Source organism: Alligator sinensis, unplaced genomic scaffold (genome assembly GCF_000455745.1).
Source record: "Alligator sinensis unplaced genomic scaffold, ASM45574v1 scaffold263_1, whole genome shotgun sequence".
NCBI lineage: Eukaryota > Metazoa > Chordata > Crocodylia > Alligatoridae > Alligator > Alligator sinensis.
In genome coordinates this window covers 200,310-224,358 of record NW_005842627.1, presented here as the reverse complement: position 1 = coordinate 224,358, position 24,049 = coordinate 200,310, and the positions used below count along the sequence as shown (strand labels likewise).

General features: G+C 44.5%; 1 protein-coding gene across 2 annotated transcripts in view; it reads right to left on the bottom strand.

Annotated features, from left to right (window-relative positions):
- Nucleotides 1-24,049, bottom strand: part of IARS (isoleucyl-tRNA synthetase) — a 274,838-nt gene that overhangs the window by 175,224 nt on the left and 75,565 nt on the right. For both annotated transcript variants that reach the window (XM_014524559.2, XM_025215174.1), the window contains exon 14: nt 4,265-4,363. In XM_014524559.2, coding sequence (XP_014380045.1) covers nt 4,265-4,363 — 99 coding nt within the window. The remainder of the gene's footprint in view (nt 1-4,264; nt 4,364-24,049) is intronic.

The window sequence follows — 24,049 nt, the reverse complement described above, 5'->3', positions numbered from 1 at the left end:
GGTGGCGACTGACCATCGCCCACAGACGCTGCTGACACTGTCAGCAGCACCTTTTTCTAGGGGTGCACGTGCACCTGTGTGTACCCCCTATGCATCACCCCTGTGTTTATCAATATACAACTATAAATTCCATTGCGAGAAAGTGTTAAAATAATGTATTTGATTTTTATAAGTTTTTTTTGTTGTTCATCAACTCAAATGTAAGTTGGACTTTGAATTCTCTTATAAATTAAGAAAGTAGCCTCGTTTTACAAGTGGGGAAACTAAGGTATTTAGATTAAATTATTTACCCAAAGTTGCATGGAAAATTCAATTCTAGCAATTCAAGACTATTATAGGAGCATGTGGTGGTTTAGTGTAGATTCCTAGAGCTTTTGGATCTCAGCTCTTAGGCTTTCCCTGTTCTGCCCAAACTTATCTGACACCTTTGACAAGGCACAAACAAAACAGTCCAATTCCACTTTGAAAAATTCCAGTGGAAATTTTTCTTTGACAACCAGTAAAATAAATAATCAACCCAACTCATACAAGGGGGTGGAGAATTTTTTTTGGAAAGCTCTGAGCTTGTACTTAAATTCTGAAGTATCATTCTATTTACTATTTCTTTTAGGATACTGGCAGATTTTTTTCAAATTAGCTAGCTTTAAAACCCCACTGGTACAAAAACATCTGTAATAAGCTATCTCATTAAAAAACTAATTAGGTATTCAATTAAGTTATAAAATTTTGTCCAACTATATTCAATCCATTTCATCAAAAGCAACATCTATAAAGAAGAGAAAAACTGTTCTTAAGGGACAGTCTTTTTAACATTAAAAAAGCAACACAGTCATTAAACTAATTTGCAAAGGTCAATTCAACCTAAAAAGGCATTATCTCCAATTCTCCTATTTTAGGACATGAAGAAGCCCTTGAGATCCCAAATCTGAATGTAAAAAGTTAGGCCCTACGCCCATGACCTTATCAATATACCCGATTCACTTCAGCACATATCTTGGTTTTGAGAAGTGGGGCTTATTCATAACTGAACTAATGGAAAATGGGTTATTCACACCTATGAGATCAGGCCCAAAGACTTCATGTAGTGAAGTCATGGTATATAAGACAGACACACTAGATGAACGGGTCTTTTCGAAGAGAGTTTAAAATTCACTTCAACTCTGCTAACATAAGAATTGTTTTTTTAAGAGCTATACCATGTACATATGATTTTTACCCCTCCTTCTCTTTCTTCTTCTACTATGAAACCACACATTGGACAGAGGAACAGATACATTTTACAAAATGTTTGAAAAGGCCAGGTTTCCTTCAGTGATGACTACCACAAAATGAAAGGGCTTCAACTTGCACATTATTTTTGCAAAAAGTTCAGTTAAACAATGGAATGCATTGTCACAATAGGCATTTTTCCTCAAACAACACAAATGACTGCTTTAATAATTACAATGACCTACTGAGAATATCACTTGGAAAACGGGTTGCAAGGAATAATGAGAGAGAGACAGAGAAAGATAGCACTTTCTATCAGCGACTTATGCTACTAGTATACCTTTTCCAAGACAGTTTTTTTCATATTTGGAGATGAAATTTACCACCAATTCCAAACCTCTAGAGCAGGCTTAAGTTAAATCCGGACTGTGAAGATAAAATAGGTTCAAGCGGTGTCTAAATTCTTGTGGGCCTCCTCTGTATCAGAAGAAATGCCATTCTTTGTATACATGCCTTCAAGTTTTACCTTCTCCATACCAAAATGGAAGTTAACAAAAACAAATGCTGTCTTTACCACAGGAACACTGTTCCCTTATGAAGTGGAGTTCATAGGCTCGTCTCTGAGAAGTGTTGTATAAGTTTCCTTTGAGGATCAGGACTGAGAGATTGGAGAGAGAGTGGTTTTCTTGTGAGAAATGTGCCCCCACTGGCAATTGGGTATTCCTGTCTTTGATAGGTTTCCGGTGTGCACTCTTTCTGGTGCACAGTTGTTGTTTGGTCTCTCCTACGTATTTTCCATCAAGGCATTTGGTGCATTGGATGAGATATATTACATTTCTGGAGACTTACAGCTGCACCTCCAGAAATGTAATACATCTCTTCCAATGCACCAAATGCCCTGATGGAAAATACGTAGGAGAGACCAAACAACAACTGTGCACCAGAAAGAGTGCACACCGGAAACCTATCAAAGACAGGAATACCCAATTGCCAGTGGGGGCACATTTCTCACAAGAAAACCACTCTCTCCAATCTCTCAGTCCTGATCCTCAAAGGAAACTTATACAACACTTCCCAGAGACGAGCCTATGAACTCCACTTCATCAACCTCCTGGATACTAAAAATCATGGACTAAATATAGACATTGGATTTATGACACATTATAACCTGCCTGACATCTGACTCCCCAGGTACTTCTCCACTATTCATCCCACTTCCCCCCCCACCCCCGCCTGTCTCACCCATTGACTCCTCAATCTACATTTTCACTGACTACCTGTCTTGTATGCATACCAGCCCAGCCTCTGGCTTCTTTACTTTTCATTCCATCCAGGAAGAGCACACACCAACTGCTGAAACTTCCTTAGCCTGACGAAGGGTTTTTGAACCCAAAAGCTTACTTAATAATTACTTTCCAGCTATTTGGGTTGGTCTAATAAAGGATATCAGATTCACCCAAGGAACCTTGTCTCGTTGAAGTCAAGTCACCCCCTCAAAAAGGCTGCATTTCAAGGGCCCTGAGGCATGTAACACAGAAGCTTTAATTCTCTTTGAGGAGTCAATCACCAAAGTATTGCAGCACTCGAGAACAACTGAAGTAGCACCAAGTAGCACCCAAAATGGGCTCTTCTAATTTTGCCTGCACCCCCCATTCTTTGATAGCAAATTTACTTCCAGTCTTATCTGTTTCTCTCAACCAGGCACTGAAATTAAAGGGTGGGGGGGCACCTCCATCTGACACCTGAATCCTCCTGCCTGCCATCTGACACCTCCAGGGAAGGAATTCTACCTGATCAACACATCAAAGAGCTACTCAGCACAGCTCACAAAGACACTCTCATGGACCCAGAGGGACAGACTTCCATCTCCAGCTCCCTTTTTGCAAAAATGAAGCTTATTTCCTACCTATGGGGATTTTTTACCATCTTGTACCATCTACACTTTTCCCAGAGCCTGACGAAGGGACTTTGATCCCGAAAGCTTGCAGAAAAGGACAATTTTCTTGCCATTTTCCAGTTGGTCTAATAAAAGGTATCATTTTGGAACCAAGAGTTCTAGTTTTTTGTGTCTTTTTGTCTCAGACCAACACGGCTGCCAAGTACACACCCCTTTCATTTCCTAAGTGATTTTTAACCAAACTTCTTATTTTTATCTATCACAGTTTTCACTTAACTTCTTGAGGTTTTAGAAATACATAAAGTACAGCATTTCAAATAACCGTAACTGTCCTGTAGCAACATAATATGGGGGAGACTTTTTCAAAACCATTTCATCCTACCGGGGATTATACATAATAAAATGCCTAAGCCATAATCATATGCTTATTGCATAGTACCACTAAAGGACAGAGTTACAGTTGTCTGGTTGTCCTCAACGAACCTTTCCATGCTTTTACATGTTTGGATTTAAGCTTTATTTGGGCTTTTCCAGGTTTATAAACATGTGGAGCTGAAATAATTGCAAGATACCTTAATGCAGGGTTTGGCAAACTATGGCCTGCTGGCCAGATTATTCCCACAGGGTTTGGCCCAGGGCTGTGGGGCTGGCTTCAGTAGCATTTGGGGAGGGTAGGAGGGGGAAGCAGCAGCTAGGTCCTAGTGCTAGTCTACCTCAGAGCCCAGTTAGGTTGATACTGGACCATCAGTCAAAAATTATGCCAAACACTGCTTTAATGCATTCTATTAAGTAACTGGTATGTCCTAACACTAGCTCCATCTTAAAGTAGATGTTTTCTGGAATGATATACTCAAGCAGAGGCTGTTAGCCTGTATCAACTATATAGGTTATCATTAGCACCAAAAACATTACTTCTATGCTCTCACCCACTTCCTTTTTTTTTTTTTTTTTTTTTTTTTTTTTTTTTACAAACAAACCTCAAATTGGGAATCTGCTCTCAGGTTTATCCATGTCACCATTTCAGTAACTTAGGATATAAAAGAAATAAAGCAGTAATTTAATTGTGTATTACTAAGTATTACTGTATATTACTGAATAAAAATTGAAAGATTAAGAATAAGCAATTCTTAAACTAAAAATATATACAAGATACATTACCAGTAGCATTGAGCATTATTCTCCAACAACTTCTCCACCATGTGCTCTACTCTTACAAACCAGCTTGGCACAGCTTTATATATTAGAGGGGTATCAGATCTGTAGGGGGGGAAAAGAACAAACTTTCAGAAATATGTATTTTAAATGAGTTAACATGCGTCCTTTCCCTGAGTGTGCAACTCCTCTCTCTCCATACACACTATAATAGTTCTTTAGCTAATGAACTGACACGTTATTTTTTTACATAAAAGATGGAAAGTAATTTGCAAGTTACTGTATTTGTTATTCCTTAGAGACCCTCAGAAAAGTGCAGCAGTTTAGTAAGTTTTAATCTAAAAATGTGCAAGAAATTCAAACTATAGTTATGAGTTTTAATTTTATATTCCCATTTACTACATTGCATTTTGCTTATTTTAATGATACAGTAGAATCAGTGTAATATTCTTAAGCCTTCCAAACAAGTTAATGTTATAGTAATTTGACCACACAGAAATGACCTCAACCTTAAAAAGGTATCACACAAAGAAAGCACACTAATGTATGCTGCATTTCAATTAATAGATTTAAATAAACACAACGTAGCAGGGGTACCCGCTACTTGTACGAAAGGGCTCCAGACAACACTGACTTCATAAAAACCTGAAAGAGCATGCTAGGAATAAGCAGAGAGCCTACAAAGGATGGGAAAATGATTAATCAGCAAAGAAAGCTAAAACTTCAAGGTCAAGCAGTATAGAAATAAAGTGAAAAATGCCAGGAGTCCAGATGGATTTACCTAGCAAAGGATATTAAAGAGAAAAAGGTTCTTCACTTTTATTTATAAAGAAGTAGGGCTACAATACATGGTGCAGAAAGGGCAGAAGAACTAGATAATTTCAATGCCAGGATTCTGAAAAAAACAGGCACATAACAGATTTGGTGGCAAGTATTTTTAATACATCCATCACATCAGCGGGGGAGAAAAGTGTTATACAACTGGGGAAAAAACGAGGTCACAGTCATATTTCAGATGGGGAGGAAAGAATAATCCAGACAACTACAGTCCTCGTCTGACTTCAACAGCATGTACGATTTTGGAATACATGTTGAAAGAAAGTAATTAAAAGATGTGACCGTAAAGAAAAGACAAAAAACGCCAAATGGATATACCAAAAACAAACTGTCACAACATTAACCTGGTATCTTCTTTCAATAGGATAGCTGAACAAAGGAAATGGAGCACTTCCTAAGCCAATGGTTCTCATCCTTTTTAGCCTTAAAGCACCCCTCCATAATTTTTCCAAATTTCACAGCACACCAGTTGAAAAAATCACTGAGCTACAGAGATATGGCGGAGTGCCTGGAGGCTAAAAAGGTTAAGAACCACTGATCTAGCTGGTGCCAGGTGACAACAGTGAGAACAGGACCTAACTCTGCTATGCCCTTTCCACTGTCTGCCCCACTCTGTACCCAGTCTGTGCCCAAGGGGCCAAGGACAGGTCCCACCACTGACGCTGCTCTTGTGGGGTCTCACATGATGGCAACTGCTCCTGCAGCCCTCTTGCTGGCCCAGGGAGCATGGGAAGAATTGAGGTAACAAGCCTGATTGCAAGGAGCAGCTCTGATACCATGTCTGCCCATCTGCCAACCCACAGCACAGCACACTGCTGGGAGTGCAGGGGCAGGCAGCACAGAGGCTGAAGGGGCATCCACAGGCACCACTAAGTAACTGGAGCAGGCACTAGGCACTGGCCTGGGGGAGGAGAGTTTTTACCCCTTCATGAAGGGAACAGGCAATGCATCACCCTTAACAGGATCTCACAGCACCCCAGATTGCCATCGCACTCCAGTTGAGAAATTTCTGTTCCAAACTGACATCAAATGATTTATTAAAGTACACCAAAGAAATGATTCGTTATGCTGGACAAGATAAGGTGGACTGGGAGTTGCCTCCAAATAACGCCGAAAGAGGGCTCAATGGAAGTTACTATTAAGAGTCCTGGAGGATCAGACTTGGGGGGCTTGTGACATACCCTGACTCTGGATATGGTCAGGTGTGCCTTTGAGATACGCTCCTGGGGTGTTCTCTCACCTTCATGGATGTCCTTCAGCCGCAAACCGTTCTCTACTATCTGCTGCTTGACCACTGAGGACCAACTGAGATGCTCCAAATGTCACCTCAACAACTAAGCTTTATTCACTTCACCTATGTCTTGCTAGCTCTCAGAGGGAATTTTGCCAAATAGAGAGAAAAAAAAAAAAAAAAAAATCACACCAATATTGCACTCAGAAATTTTCAATCCCTCTTCTAGCGAAAAGGCCTGTCTGTGTGGTCAAATGCTCTGAAATCACAGTTATCATTGACAATAAGCATGATATAAAACAAAAGGATTTATTATAAAAATGAAAGCATACATAAGAAATCAGTAACAATAAGGAGAGATACAAATAGAGATATAAGAACAAACAAACAAAAAAGAAAATAACAGAATCTGATCTGACCCTGCATTTTAAACCCAAGAACGCAGCTCTACTCAGCCCACTAGCTGAGTGCCTAAAGCAGAGGCAGGCAATTATTTGGGCCTGCAGGCCACACAGGCAGTTTTGGGGAGTTGTCAGGGCCAGTCAGCACCCACCCCCACCATAACAGCCCAGAGCCTGTGCACCCTGCGGCTCTCCTCCACCACTGGCACCACCACCAGCTCTCAGTCCTGGCCCCACCCCACTCCACATCCACTCCAGACTCCCCACAACTGGAGCAGACCAGCTCCAAACCAGCCAGGAGCTAAGCGCACTGTACCGACACCGGTCCACCCTGCACCTGCTTCAGACTGCCTGCCCAGGCTGAGCAGCACCAGCAGCAGCTTCTGCTGGGAACAGAAGAAAAGCTTCTACCTCCTCCTCGCCACTAGTGGGCCCTTCTTGCTACAGCCGCCCGCAGCCCGCACCCAGGCTGCCTTGCAGCTCCCTCACTACCACAGTCACCTGCCACCACCACCAGAGCTGCCTCCAGGCCACCCAGAGTGGTAACAGTGGCAATAGAGAGGAGCAACAGGGTAGCCCAGGCTCAGGCATGGGCTCCAGGTGGCTGCAAGGGACTGGCACCAGCAAGGGGGAAGCAGCCACTTTTCCCCCCCACACCGAGAAGCAGCTTCTGCCCAGCCACCACCTCTGCTCAGTTTGGGCAGGTGATCCAGAGGAGGTGCAAAGCAAGCTGGGGTCAGGACTGTGCATGTGGGTCCCAGCTGGTCCAGAGTGGGTGCAGGGCGGGGTTAGGGCTGTGCAGGCAGATACCCACCAGACTCCATGGGGATGGTGCCAATGGTAGCAGCAGTCAGAAGAAGCCACCGCCACCTGGGCTATTTAGAAATGGAGTCCAGCTGCACAGCCTCCCCAACCCCGCTGCACGCTTGGGGCAGTGGAACACGCCACAGACTGCATGGCACCTCGGCCAGGCGGGATCAAGGCACCTACTGTGGGCTGGACAAAGTCCCTCTGTGGGCCAGATCTGGCCTGTGGGCTGTATCTTGCCTACCTCTGGCCTAAAGCATTTCCCCATGCCCAGAAAAACAACACACAAAAATTTGGTCTCTCGGCAAGACTTAAGTATGGTTTCTTATCTAGTCATTTACATACATTATCCATTGGATCTTTGAGGACTCCATACTATGCATATAGCTTCCTGCCCTGCAAGGGTGTGCGTGGTTACTGAGCTAGAAGCCTTTCCAGATCCAATTATGACTTGGGGAGTATTTATATCCTTTCAGACAGATGTTAAAGACACCATCCCTCACTTAATTTCCCCACCATGATAAATGCCCTTCCTTCAATTGTCTGTTTCCAGGTGATATTCATGCTAAGGTCTCTCCTTTTAAAACGTAAATTCATCAGTCTGGAAAGACTTGGCTCACATCCACAAGCATCTGCCTAGTTATTTGACAGACCCATGTCAGATGCTATTTCAGTGATTACTTCTCTTTAGGGGTACACCAATAGAATATTTTTTGGGCCGATACAATAGTCGACTTTTAAGGAGGCATATCGGCCAATACCGATCTGATTTCTGATACGCAGCCTGGCAGCTTGAAGAGCAGTGTCCAGCTGGTAAGTCTGTTGTGATGGAAGAAGAGGGTGGGGGGTAGATCAAGGCCCCTGTGGGGAAGGAGGGAGTGGGGCTCAGGCAGGCATTGCACAGCCAGGTGGGGCACGGGACAGAGCCATGGCTCATCCAGGGGCATGGGGAGAGGGGAGCAGCTCCCACCATTGTGCGCACCCCAGGAGGGCATGTGGGGCACGTGTGCATGGGGTGAAGGTGGGCTGCCACTGCAGGATGGGGCTGGGGCAGCACCAGGCTCTTCCCGGCGAGAAGTGGGCCAGGCAGCAGTGGCACTGGGAGGGGAGCTACAGGGTGGGGATTGTAGCCACTCCAACATTCACTGTAGACCCCACATGCAGTACTGGCTAGAACCATGCCCCACTGTGAGCCACACCCCCAAAGAGCATTACAGACACTTCAACAGTACACACAGCAATGTGATGCAGTTAGGAATGAACTGCATCCATTCATCAAATTTTGGACAATTTCTGCTTTCATCATCACAAACTGAAATTAAATTGCACAGGACAATGTTTCAGTCATTTACAGTTTTATTGGAACATTAAGAGATCAGTATGTCTTAACTAAAGGTTCATTTCTTACTCTTGTATAACATTTCAGCATTACATTACTTGTGCCAAGAGTTTGGATCTGAAATTTAGGATCAGGATCTTCTAAAGGGTCCAGTATAATTTTTGAGTTCCCAGTCTTTAACACCTTATAGCAGTGGTTCTTAACTTTTTTAGGCACTCCTTGGAAGTGCCAACACTTAAGATTTCACTTTTTGCCTACAGAAAAATAGAGCAATTTTTCTATTAGCCCCCCCTCCCCCCCAAAAAAACACCCAAAAAACTCAGAAGCACAACTATGGATTTCTATTTGAAATCTCTGGGTTTAGTCTTGTGAATCATGTTTGTAAACCTAACAGTACTAACATTGTATGGCACCCTGCAGCACCCTTGAAAGGATCTCAAGGCACCTCAGGGTGCATGACACACTGGCTGAGAATTGCTGCCTCACAGTAACAAGGTTTTAGTGGATACTTATGAAAATAATTATTAAGTTAGACCCACTTCTCTCTTTGCCTTTTTCTTTTTCCTTTTGACTCTAGACCAATACAGCTACAACCTGGATACCTGACACATCGATAATATCAAATTTTAGCCAATTTTTTAAATTTAATCTTCATAATTTTACAAGGAGAAAGTAAGTTTTACCATCTGAACCCTGAGACCCTGCTCCTGCCTTTGTTCGAGGTAATGTGCATCATCACAGAGCTCAGAGATACCTCACCACATATGAAATTCCTGCCCAGAAGAGCATTCCACATCTTTCTACTCTTCTGTGAAATATAAAACATCATAAGGAAATATGACTACATCCTGCAAGCCAAACAGCTTTGACGTAAACAGACGATTCCAACTTTTCTGAGCCTAACCTGCATAAAATCAACTGTTCCAAACGAGATTTTACCACATCTTTAACTCTCCTATGAAATACGAATTTTCATTTTTCCTGGGGAGAACTTTTATGATCTTTTCACCTATGTCTGATAACGGGTGTTTGTGCCTAAAAGTTTGCAATTAAAGAACTTTTTTTGCAAAAATCTAGTTGGTCTAATAAAAGATATCACCTCTACCACGAGTTCAGATTCCCTTTACCCACTTTTCTAGCATTAAAACTTCTAGAGCAAGCAATAGGAGAAAAAAATATTCTCTCAATTCCATTTATAGGGCTTTTCATTTGTCAGTTTTTCTATTTTGCAAGGGTTTTCTTAGATGGCTTAAATAAGATTCTCCAACTTTTTCAGTTTGAAGGCAAATCTCAAGTTGCCAGCTGAGTTGCAGTTACAGTAGAAAGCAAATACTTAACAGGGTTATGCAAGCCCTCAGCCTTTGCACAATGCTGACCCCCAGATATGATGTGAAAACCAAGGATAGTTCAAAAAGCCTGTCTGAATAAAACCAAGTGCTCTAAAATGAATGGTTACAAGAAAATATTAAAAATCCTTACCTGAGAAGTAAGTACAGTAAGTAAAGAGTAAAGCCACACAAGCAATATGTAACAGTATTATAGTTACAAATAATAAAATGCTCATGAACCCAAAAGAGAAAAAAATTACAGTATCTGAAACTGTTGTGAGCTTTTTTTCTAAGTCTAAGACTCACTAACAGATGGCCAGTGTGCTGGGGACAACCAGAGCAAAGTGTCAGAAACTATGTCCTGAAGAAACAAGGTTTTCATTACGTTGGTAGATGAGATCCTCTGCCTGAACCAGGGTTCAAGCCTAGAGGGATGACATTAGCGTCATTTATTTATTAGCCAATTCTGATACAGCCAGGGCTACTGTCATCTTCAGCCCAAAACCTCTCCCCGCCACCTGACTACTTAGCCACTGAGAACAAGCTGTTTTGCTGCTGGACCAATTTCTTAGTGGACTGATCTTCAGCTCCAACTGCACCAGTCCAGAACCCACCAGCTCTAACAACAGAGATTTCCTCACCTTAACACTGACACCTTTATCCAGCCCGCATAAGACATTATAGGTCCTCACCCCAGTAGAGGTGACCAGCCTGTATTGTCAATTGCTCTGAAATCGCACTTACCACACAGAATCAGTAAGGTATAACAAATAGCAAGAAGATTTGTTACATAAATAAGAGAATTGATAAAATAGGGGTGCACCGATAGAGATTTTTGGGGCCGATACTGATAGTCGATATTTAAGGAGGAATATTGGCCAATCTGATTTCTGATACAGCTGCCTCCAAGTGGTAAGTCCGTTGTGGTGGTAGGGGAGGGGGGAGGGAAGGGGCAGATCAACGCCCCTTCGGTGAGGGAGGGGGCCACGAGATGGAGACATGGCTCGTGGGGTAAGGGTGTCTCCTGCTGCTACTTGCACCCCGGGAGGGTGTGGGAGCATGTTGCCCCCGAATCTGCACAGCACGGGGCAGACTGCAGCTGTGGGGTGGAGCTGGAGCCGGTGCTGCACGGGGCTCTTCTCAGTGGGCACTGGGCTTGGAGCAGGCTCTGGCAGCGCTGGGAGGAAGGGCTGCAGCCGCCCAAAATTCTGCAGCAGCTCCACTCCCATCCCCGCACCAGCACCCAGCGCAGCGGCACCTAAACACCCCACCTCCACCCAAGCACCAGAGCACACTCTGAGTCCAGTCTTTGGCAAGAAGAGCCCCGCTCAGTGCTGGCTCCAACTCCACCCCCACACCACAGCTGCACCCCGCCCCGCACTGCGCAGATCCAGGGGCATACACAACTCCCCACCCTCCTGGGTGCAAGCAGCGATAGGAGTCGCCCCCACCCCATGAGCCGCAGCTCTGTCCCACCTCCCTCCATCCCAGCTGGGCAGTACCTAGCTCCACCCCCTCCTCCTCCCCCCTCACTGCAGAGGCATTGATCTGCCCCCCTACACCTCTTCCCTCCTCCCTCCCCTTCCAACTTACCAGTTGGAGGCCGCTCTCCAAGCTGCTGGCTCTGTTCCATGCTGCACTGCGGCTGCGCACAGCATGGGCATGTATCAGCCAAATTATCGGCCCCATCGGGCCAATATCCAACATAGACAACTTTTTTTATATTGGTACCAATCCGATATTGGACCAATGTATCAAGGCACCGCTATAAAAAAAGTTATCATATGTTGGAAGAGACAGAAATATATGAAAAATAATCAAAGTAATACAGTAAAATTTTTATCCTGCAATACCTGTTTGAATATACGATCTGACTCTAACCAGAGCCAAAAGTTCCCACAAGCAGCTTGTCACCAACTTCAGCCAGCTGCGGGACTAAGTCATCCAAAGCTTAGAGGATCATAGGTAGGGGTCTACCCAACTCGAGGAGACAGCCTACCAATTTTGCAGGCAGATTGTGGGGCCAGCTACTGTTTTCATGGACTTATTGTGGCCCCCCCCATGCCACTGATTTGCCATGGAGCCCCAGTGCCACCTCCCCCCACTGACTGGATGAGACAGCTGTCCGTCATACAGCCCCACTCCTCACCGCTAATTGGTAGAGGGGCAAGGCTGCACAACAGGAAACCCTCAGCCAATCAGCAGCGAAGGGCAGGGATGGCAGCCATCTTGCCTGCTCGCCTTTGTGCCAACAGCCCACTTTGTGCCAGACTGTGCAGCCAGGAAGACTGCTGGATCCCACTGGGGAGCCAGCATTTTATTTTAGTAAGGTTTTCTTGGTTTTGTGGGGGGAAGGGATTGCTGCGGATTTCGTAGAGATTGCCCATGAAATTCATTCAATCGTGATTTGAGTAGGCCCCTAACCATAGGAAAGTAGGGCTGGAAAGGACCTCACAAGGTCATCTAGTCAAGGGCCCTGCTTAAGGCAAGATCATCCCTGATTAAATAATCCTAGCATTGTGGCCATCAAACCTGCTTTTGAAAGTTTCCAAGTATGGAAATCCCACAACTTCTCTGGGTAGCCTTTTCCAATGACTGACCACCCTTACAGACAGGAAGTTCCTCCTAATCCTCAACCTAAACTTCCCCTGCTACATCTTGAGGAGATTGCTCCTAGTCCTGTCCCCTGCAGTGACAGAGGAAAGTCCATCTTCCATCCTCTCTGTAATAGCCCTTCCGGTATTTGGAGCGTTGCCAAAGACCTGGCACAATCGTCACAAATACGGGCTCCGGCTATGTGACAGACCTAAGGTGGCAGGGGAGGGTTCCACACTGCTTGGGCTGGTGTAACCAAAGAAAGCAGGAAAGAAACATTTACATTTCAAACCAAAACCTGTAAGGGGCAAGAGACTAGAATATCTGAGTAGAGACAGAGGCACTGAATACATGAGAGTCTTGACGAGAGCACACACCAACAGCTGAAACTTCCTTAGCCTGACGAAGGGTTTTTGAACCCGAAAGCTTGCTTAATAAATATCCTCCAACTATTTGGGTTGGTCTAATAAAAGATATCAAATTCACCCAAGGAACCTTGTCTGCCTATGTCCTTAGACCAACACGGCTACAACCTAAACCCTTGACGGGTATGTGACATTTGAGGAATGTGAAAAGCATAGCACCCAAGGGGGAGAAGGAGGTGCAGAGTCACCTACAAAAGCCCAGGCAGAGGTGAGGCCTGTGGAACCTCTTCCTCGTTACCCAAGACAACATGCAGATCCCCCAGAAGGACTTTCTGAATATCTGGCTAGAAACAGCCACTCTGCCCTCAGGATTACATAAGACCTATGCAAGGCTTCCTGTTGTCTTTTTGGCTTAGTGGGCATGTCTACACATGTATTTATACATGCCTAAACTTAATGCACCTTTCCTTAAGGCAATGTATGCATGCACCTCCCTCCCCTCCTCCCCAGTCGCTGACTGGCCACTGCGGGGACATGTGCCCCCCCTGACTGAGGAGGCACCAGTCGCCCATGGAACAGACTATTCCTGTTCAAAGCATTTATGAATTCAATGCCACTACCTAAAATCTAACATTAAGTCTGGTAACAAAAGACCCCTTCAGTCTTCTTTTCTTCAGGCTAAATAAGCCTAGTTCTTTCAGCCTTTCCTCATAAGTCTCGTCTTCCAGGACCCTGATCATATTGGGTGCTCTCCACTGGACTCCTTCCAAACTGTCCATGTTCTTGAAGTTCGGGGATGCAAAGCTGAACACAGCAGTCCAGGTGAGGCCTCACCAGTGCTCAAGGCTCTGTTTTTGCAAATGACACTCCTGTTAATACAACCCAGAATGCTGTTGTCTTTTTTTTTTTTTTTTAAACACAACTAGAGTATACTGCTGACTCATATGCAGCTTACGGTCCACCGTAACCCCCGGGTCCTTCTCTGTAGTACCAGAGACTAGCCAGTCATTCCCCAGGCTGACATTTCTCCAGTCTATTCAGGTCATTCTGGATCCTACCCCTCCCTGCTGACGTGTCTGCAATTCTACCCAACTTGATGTAACCTACAATAGGCTAAGCATACATTCAATCCCATCAACCAAATCATTAATGAAGATGCTGACCAACTCCAGATCCAGGACTTACCCCTGGGAAATCACACTTGATACCACATCTCAACTAGACATTGAGATATTCAGGACTAGTCACCGAGTACAATGATCCAACTAGTTATATATCCACCTTACAGTACTTATGTTTGATCTGTATTTACTTAGCTGTTTAATAAGAAGATTGAAACAGTGTCAAAAACTTTGTTAAAGTTAAGGTATATCAGATTCACTGCTCTCTTCTCATCCACAGAGCCTGTTACTTTATCTTAAAAAGAAATCTGGTTGATCAGGCATTTCTTGGTGAATCCATGCTGGGTCTTCCTGGTCACCTTTTTTCTCCTCCAGCTGCTTCATAATGCACTTCTTGAGGACCTGCTTCATGATTTTTTTCCAAGCATAGAGGTCAGGGCTGACTGGTCTGTAATTCCCTGGATTTGCCTTCCCCTTCTTAAAGATGGGCGCTATATTTTCCCTCTTGCAGTCATCTAGAATCTCATCCAAGCTCCATGAGTTCTCAAAAAAATATAGCCACTGGCTCTGAAATTACCTCTGCCAATTCCTTCAGCACCCTCAGATGCATTGTATCTCGCCCTGCTGACTTGAAATCATCTCAGTTCTCTAAGTAATCCCTAACCTGGCCTGCCATTACTCTAGACTGTTTGTCTCCTTCCCTATCTCTGCTGCCAACTGCATGCATCTTGTAGCTATCCCTATTTTGAAGGCTGAAGTGAAAAAAGGCATTAAATACTTCAATCTTCCCCAAATCATCTGTGACAAGACTGCCTTTCGCAAACCATATGGTTTTTCTGGTCCTCTTACTTTGGACATACCTATAGAATCCCTTTATTGCCTTTTATGTCTCATCAGCTGCATCTCAAATTGTGCCTTGGGCTTCCAGTTCTCTCTGCATGCCTATGCAATACCCTCATACTATGACCAAGTTTCTACTTTATATAAGATTCCTTTTTGAGTATCAATCTGAAGGGCTTCCAGGCTGGTCTCCTGTTGCACTTCCAATTCTTCTGCATCATCAGGTAGCTTGCTTCTGTGCCCTTAAGGGGGGCTTCCTTAAAGTACAGCCAACCATCCTACACTCCTTTTCCCCTCAGAGTTGCCTCCCAGGGGATCCTGCCTATCAGGTCATTGTCATTTTGTAGCCACTGTCACCCGTGTTACTTTCCACCTTCACATTCTCAACCAATCCTCCCTGTGTGTTAACAGCAAGTAAAAAAAAGAACTTCCACTCTGGTTGGCCTCTATCTGAATCTAAAAGTTATCCTCATTGCACTCCAGGAATTTGCTGGACTGCTTGTGCACTGCAGCATTTCCCTCCCTTAGATCTTCTAACAACCTTTTTCCTCCCAAGGCCTTAAGTACCTTTACCTTTTGAATGAAATCTACGTTCTACTATTCATTGTTATATTGATATTGATTTTTTCCCTGAAAAATAAGTCCTCCATTGAAAGACTTCTTGGATGATTTAAATGTGAGCTGGAAGGTTTTACAGACTTTACGTTCAGGAGAAATGTTAAACCAACAGATTTTTTTCATAGGTGAAATTTAGTTAAATAGCTGTTAACAAAAATATGCTACAAAATTTGAATAGTTTAAACAAGCATCACTCTCTTTTTGACCAAGGTCAGCTTTCCTTGATACGTGGTTTTGTCAAACTTGCTCATTCACAGCCATCCAGCAGATTTTTCACACTTGCACCTCTTATGTGAAAAGACGAACACAAATAACCCTAAGGACTTTTTTCAACACATTCTTTGTAAATAAAAAAAAAAAAAAAAAAGCATGCACTTTTGCCTTTGTAGATCACTTTAAAACATGGATTACAACAGGGATGCACATACTGAAGTTAACCCACAGTAGCAAAATGACTGTTAATTAGAGTACCCAGGTTCTGGCTAAAAACCTTACCCTGCAAAGAAAGCATTACGTATCCTTATCAGTAAAGTCAACAGTATTTTTTTTTTTTTAGGAACTACAACTACCTGCTAAACAAGGACTACTCATGAAGGAGAGTGCCTGCATTTGAACACCCTAGTATAAAGAAAGTTTCAATTAGGTTAAGAGATAGCAATGAAGAGATGGCAATCATTTCCAAAACATGCACATCCCCATATTCCAAATGAAGTACAGCCTATATGAAGAGGGTCAAGACCAGTTAAAATGGACTGGGATTTTAAAGTGTTGTAATGCTGGGGGATGTATTTTGAAAGAACCCCTAAGTTATCCAGCAAAGCAAATTTCTCAAAAAAGTCTACTAGGCTATAGTCTGAAAAAAAATGCTCCGGTTAGCCAGTATTGGTTTTAAAAGTACTGAAATTTTATGAAAATGAACTACAGATAGACAGCACTAGCACTCTGGTGACCAATAACAATTTTTTATACAACATGCTCTTCACAGAAGTATTTTACAGTGACATATTGTTATTATGAACCTAGCCTACAGCGGGGAAAGTGAGGCACAAAAGCAATGGCTTGCCCAAGGTTACACAGCAGGCTAGAAATACTAAGATTAGGGTCTTCCTAATCCCAAATCTGCACAGGAAAGCCTCTCCTAAAAATATTTATCTGAGCACATGAGCAAGGTCTATAGACTAGTTTGCCTTAGACCATGGGTATCAAAGACCTGGCCCACAGAGCCCTATCATCCATCCCGCGGTGCTGCCTACTGCATTCAGCAAGCACAGGCCCCAGCTCTGTGTGCTGTATGTGTTGCCTGGAGCAGAATGCATGTGGCAAAGGGCCTAGGACACATGATGCATGTAACACCCATATCAGACTGGCCCCGAGCACTCATCTGGGCCTGGTCCAGATAGAACCCATGGACCAGCCTCACATGTCAGATCCAGCACTCGGCCAAACCAGTGCAGGCCCCACATGCAGCATGCACCCCAAACTAGTACCATATGTTGCATGTAGCAAGCTCCCCAGACTGCCTTTGTTCTACGTGCAAGGCCAGGACCACCAGATGTTGCAATGGCCCGTGGGACAGGAGCCAGGGTGCACACTGCAAGCAGTATAGGCAGCTGGTCCAGAACACCTACCTGCAGTATGTGGCAGGTCCACAACCTGTGGGGGAGGGGGGGGTGCACGCAGGGCATGATGCCCCCTGGTGGCTATGCAGCCCCTGTCGAGCTCCATCTCCAATGAAGTCCTTGATAGCCCTTGATTGCTTGCACACCACACCTTCTTGTTATTGAGATTAAGTAACAGAGGCTGTCCACCGGCCTTAGAGAGTGAGCCCGAGTCCAATCGACTCATCAACAGGTCCCTCCCAGACTCCATTAGTCTGGATCTGGTCCTTATGCTCAGTGAACCCTCTCAGCATGTCTGTACCCCTGCAGGGCACCTATAGCCTTAAGGGCTAATTGTGTGGCTCCATTCCACCCCTACACCATGCCCCAAGCCTCACAGGTGTTACCCTAAGGTTGTTACCTTCACACACTTGACTCTCCTTGGGCCCTTAGACTCCCCGGCCCCACATTCAGCTCCCTCTGGGCTCCTAGACCCTTGGTCCCATGCATAGCCCCTCACTCTGGACTCCTGGTCCCACATACAGCCCTCCCTCTCTAGGTTCCTGGTCCCTCTGCGCAGCCCCTCTCTCCAAGCTCTCAGACCCCTGGTCTGGCTCACAGGCCCTCTCCCCGGGCTCATGGACCCTCATCCAGCTCTCACTCTGTTGCTGTGCCCGTGGACCCTCTGGTCCAACTGTGAGCTAATCCCTGGCTCCTGAACTTCCAGGTCCCACATTCAGATACTCTCCCCATCTTTGGACCTTCTTGGGTCTTGGTCTCTCAGCCCTGCTTCGTTCTCCAACCCTCTGATCACCCTCCCAGCCCTTTCTGGGCTTGGGGATCTTGGCTCTCTGGATCCTTACTCTTTAGACCCTTGCACTCCCTGCTGGGCTCCACTGTCAGCCACTCTTGGGCTGCCAGCCCTCTGAGTTATCCTTCCCTGCCCTTGAAGGACTCCAAGTTAAACAACTAGTACAAACTTAATAGCAAGCACCTGCCCTCTGGCAGGTTGTAAAAGTTGTGTGGCTACCCTTGATGTTGCAGACACTCTCCAGGTGGTAGATTCATTCCTTCTTCACTCTCCTACCATGGCTTGATGGAAAGTAAATAAGATTGAAGGAAAATTAATCGGGAGCTTCCTGCTACACATCCGAGTCGTGACCATGGGTCTCTTCACAGGGCTCCATCAACCCCTACAACCTGTCCTCACCACACCTGCGATGTTCTGGGCACATGTGTCCCCTATAGGACTCCCCCTCTTCCTCTCCTCAGGCTTGGCCCCAGCACTGTCCTTCCTCAATGGTTCCTTTAAGTATCTGACCACAGCTCCCTGCAATTGACCGGCACTCTTCCTGTGGCTCTCCCCTTCAGGCTATTATCTTCACAGCCCATCCAGTGTCCCTTGCTGGCTGGCCGTTGTTTCTTCAAGGTCCCCATGCCTTCCTTCCCCTCTTGGTGGGAACACCCCCAGGGTCCCTTAAACCCCCTTTCAGCCCTTAGCCTTTCTGGGTCATCTTTGCAGTGGAGGGGGATCACCCTCACTCCAGCTGTCTTGTAAACTGGCTCCTCCCAGCTTCTCTCTCTACAGACAGGGCCCCACACCCGTCTTCCCTCACCCTGGCTGCTGCATCCCTCTTCATTGCAGATGTCTCCACCATCTCCCAGCACCCGGCAAGTACCTGTGATTGCTGTGTTACGGTGGAGCTCCTGACATAAGTCTTTGCAGGGTCTGCTCTGCTGATCTGCACTGTCTCTGCTGTGCCACTGGCACACTCTCCAGGGGCTTCCCTTCAGGCCCCTTCCCCCTTTTGTCCCCTGGTTCTCACCCTCAGAGCCAATCCATCTGGCCTGACCCCATGTTTCCCTGCTGGAGCCCAGGTGGGGCTTCATGAACAGCACCTGGGCTCCTGGCTCTCTATATCATCCCATTTTTCCTGCTGCAGCTCAAATGGAGTACCCCAGGGGTTGGTCCTTGAGCTGGTTGTGTTCAGTATCTTCATCAATGGCCTGGAAGATGGCATAGAGTTTTCGCCCTTTTAGGATACCTGAGGTGGTACCTGTTACTGTTACACAGGCACTTAAGCCTTCTCTAGGCTTAACATAAAGCCTTCTCTAGGCTACCTGCCCATATAACTAAGCCCATCTCTGCCCCAGGTACCTTGCCTTGTTCCCCATACTACAAAGTAGCTTTCTTTCAGTATTTAGGAGCCCTGCTGCTCAGACTCCTCACTTCATGGCTCCCAGGGCTAGGCTGCTTGGCTAGCTCAGGCTCAAGGCTTATATAGCTCCAGCCTGGCCTGCTGCCATTTAAGTGAGTCCTTAATTACCTCACTTTGCAAACTGCAAGTGGCCTCTCAGGCTGCTTGCTTCCTTAAAGGAGCAGGCACACCAGTGCCCTGCTACACAGTGGCTCCACACCAGCCTTGAGGGCCAGATCCAGCACATAGGGCCCACAGCGGCTCTGCATGAGCTAGATGACTTTGACACCGTTGCCTTAGACCTTTGAATGTACTTGTCTGATGGAAGTTTGCAAGCAAATACCCTGAAGAATGCTAGCTATACTATTATCTTCTAAATGAAGCCATTACCATCAACAACCCAATCTTAAAAGTATTCAAACATCCAGCCTACATCTACTGAAGTATTTCAGACTCATACTTGATCTGGAATTCAGACTACTGTTGAGATTAAAATGCAAGATAAACAGCTTCTGTGGAAATACTGCAGTGAGCCATCCTTCTTGCCTGACTGAAGAAAACAGAGGAAACTCCACCAATGAATCTTGTTAAGCCAAGAAGTGCATGTACATTTCATGAGGCCCAATAATGAAACACCCCCACTTCCCCTCCTCAGCTCCCATAAAAAAAATACCTTCTCTCAGTTCTTTTAATACCTGGTGATAAATAAAGGTCACTTCATATATATGTCAAAGTTAAAATATCTATGATTCACTCTGTAAGAGAAAAAGCTAGCAGAAGTAACAGCCCTGTAGTAGTGTATTTCTTAAGAGAAGGGCAAGTGGAGGTACAGTTCTGTTACCTTGGAAAGCTGCCACACGTTTAAGCCATTCCCAAGTTATGTGACATCTGCAAAAGGAACCCTTTAGGCAACTCACCTGGCAACACTAGGCTTACTCCTCTAAGACTGTGGAGTCAAAAGGGGGTAAGTTGTAGCAGGTACATGTTTTTAGCAGATGCTAACAAATATTAAGGAATCAGAACTTGTAGCAGAGGGGATCTCTTTTATTAGACCAACTAGATATTTGCAAAAAACCCTCTTTATTTGCAAGCTTTCAGACACACACATCCCTCTTCAGGCATAGGAGAATACAAAGATTGCAAAATTTCTCCTAGATGGAAATGAAAATTAATCTCTCACAGGACAGCTGAAGGTGTTATAAGATCTCCTGGTTGAACAAAGAACATACAGCAAAAATAAATTTCCAAAAGCAATTAGCTTCAAGCCTAATGAGTCAAATTGAAGGGCTGGGACCTAGGGCATCTAGTTCAATCCCAGGTTAAAGATCCCAGGGCAGCGTGACCCTGAGATTGGAAATAATGGTCCCAGGGCTCCATGCATATGCCCACTTTCAAAATGTCCCAGGGTGCTGTAAGCCTACAATAGAGGAGAGGTTACCCAATGTCACACTCATAGTGCCCCAGGACCTTAACAAAGCACACATGCCCCCCAGCGTGGGGGAACCCCATCCCCCATGTCAGGTTGCATAGCAAGCAGGGGGTGCATAGTAAGCATAGCAAGTACTAGGGACTGGGTCTTAGTGCCAGGTTCCCCATGCAGTCAGTCACACGATTAGGATCAGATGAATTTAAACTCCAATCCCAAAAAACTGTGCATCCTGCCTTGTTAGATGGGCACAGGAGGACACGATTTTTGGAGTTGGGCATAAAATTCCTCTGATCCCAATCACACTATTATATTAACATCTGCCAGAGGCCCTCGTGGCATAAAAACAAGAAGGGAAAAGCACTTCTCTACATATCTGGATTCATCTAGGCATTTGTATCAATGCTGTTCCCAAAATATTTGAGTAAGACTCATACCATTTTAAACTATTTTAGAAAGGAAACAGGATTAAAAAAATGTTTCTTAGAGAGATGGTAGAGTGTGTGTGGTGGGGAGGGTAAAGGGGTGAGGGAGGAAAGAAAAGAGAGAAGAAAGAAGAAACAGAGAGAGAGAAGAAAGAGAGAATAAAAGCAATGTTACCTGCCAGACTGAACTGAACTGCGCTTTTAAAAATTAAAATATTCTTTACTGCTTATACTCCTTCATCCACATTTATCCATTTTTCAGCTTTGCCAATGAAATCACTTTTAATTATTCTTATGCATGTTACAAATACTGCAAATATTTCAGAGGCTTGCCTTAAAAATTCCTTTTTTTTCTTTAATCATGAATATACAGTACAACCTAAACCTAAACCCCTGAATATACAGTAACGCATTCTAAGGTGTTGTCAATATTCTAAAGCATAGTAGTAGGAGAAGGAGTAGTAATTTATTTACAACTTTCACTAAAACAATGAGAATGGTGGCAGAGCAGCATCAGCCCTGCTTTGTAAGTTCCTGCTCAGTGTGCGCTGGCGGACATGCCAGGGCTGACCTCATATTTGGGCACCCAGCACCAGCAGAGGAGAGATGGGGAAGCATGTAGGCATTCTGGTATTCAGATTGAACTGATTAATTTGCTTATAAATTGGTTTGAAACTATCTGACCTATTTATTCCACAGGAGAACCGATCTGCCCATTGACTGGAGGACTTAATGAATGTCCACCAGGCTTGACTGAATTGCTTAAATTTATTTGGGATTGATTTAAACTATTCATTCTTTGGAAGGATTGATTGTGATTCATCAATTGGAGGACTTGGTGAATTGCAGCAGGGTTTGATTGACCCGATTAATTTTCTCACTCATTGACTTAAAAGCAGGGAACACCTTACACTAGGAGCCATTGAACGGACCCCAGCTTAAGATCTGGTGGGTGTGTGGAAGGGGTAAAAGGGTAGGAGGAGCCCCGAACATCATCTGCATGTGCAGCTGATGTGGGTTCTCACATGTAACCAAAGACCCTCTCACTAATTCTCAAGATCAAGGCATGCCAAGCAAAGTGAGGGATAAGCCCTGTGAGCGAGACGTGCCACAGGTCAAACGGTCCGGCCCCAATGGTAAGAGCTCATGTCTTACAGCATAGCTTTCACTGGCACAACTGCACATAAGGTGAAAGTGCCAAAAAAGCCCCACTAAAATGCCCAAACTATATAGACACTGGGTAAGCCAGGTCCAACTAATATAATGCCTCTTCCAGGCATGTGCTGGGTTCAGTGTGGGAGCCCACAGAATTTAAATAAAGCACAGTTTTTTGTTGTTGTTTGTTTGTTTAACACCTGCAAGTAGCCCATATGCCATAACAACTGTACCTCTAATTTAAGTGAATTTTGTACTTCATATAGGTAGATTTGTAGGCCAAGTGCTTTATTAGTCTAAAAAAAGGAGTAATTTGGGAAAATATTCAATCAATAATATCTGCCCAGATGCTGGCATTTTTATTTCTTAAGTGTATATCTTATTCTAAATCGGGGTGGGCAAAATGCGGCCTGCGGGCCAGATGCAGCCTGCCAGGCCATCCTATTCGGCCCACGGGGCCCCCTCCAAAAAATTTAGAAAATTAATATTTATCTGCCCCGGCTGCCTGTCATGCAGCCCTTGATGGCTTGCCAAAACTCACTAAGCGGCCCTCAACCCAAAATAACTGCCCACCCCTGTTCTAAATACAGGGGTAATATTGGGTCAGTGATTGTCAGCATGGTTTCCCAGGGCATCTGTCTAGCAGAGACTTTAAAATAAAAGTGTTATTCAACTACCCAAATAAGGCTTTATTTGGAAGAGGAGAGGCTTCTAAAATGCACTTTTCATGTATCTGTCAAGGATAAAGGCTCTAAATTTTTACCCAGTCTTAATTGAGGTAAAGTGAGAACACTGAGCTCTGTTTCAGACTGCATGAGCTCCCCACCTGTCACAGAATTTGGTAGAGATAAAAGCCACTTTAAGAAGTCATTAGAAATGGTTTTCCATTTTTTAATAGACCATGGGGTCAGCACCCCATAGTTCTGCTCCATACAGTAAAATGGACTTTACCTTAAACGTACAGACCTTTAGGGGTACCAGAAGACTTCACCCATTTTAAAGTACAGACCAAATTTAACTCAAAAGTACCTGGCAATCCAACACGCTGAAGTAGCTAATGTTTACCATATTACCACATTTTCAAGACAAAGGAAAATCACTTTGTTGTAAAAAGGACTGTTTTTGCAATTAGTGTGCTATCAGGCCCTTACAGCTTCAATTGTATATTACTCAGAGCTGATATATCATAGTAGGTAAGGAATTCCTAACTTTCAGATCATCTAAGTGATCTGTATGCTGGGTCAGAGCAAAGTGGTAGTTGCCCTCAAAACCCACTTGCATTTACCAGTTGACTGACAGTGCCAAAAGTAGTTCAAGATTCTTAAACTTCCTGAACAATCTGTAACTCCTCAGGGCCAAACAATAAAGGCTCCACTTTATCTATCGAAAACTTGGAAAATATTAAGGAGTAATTGCTCAATGAAACAAAATCTAGGCAATGCAGATTTAAGGTACACCCCAGAACCAAAACACCATATTGTGATCATAATACAAAAATTTTCAGGAT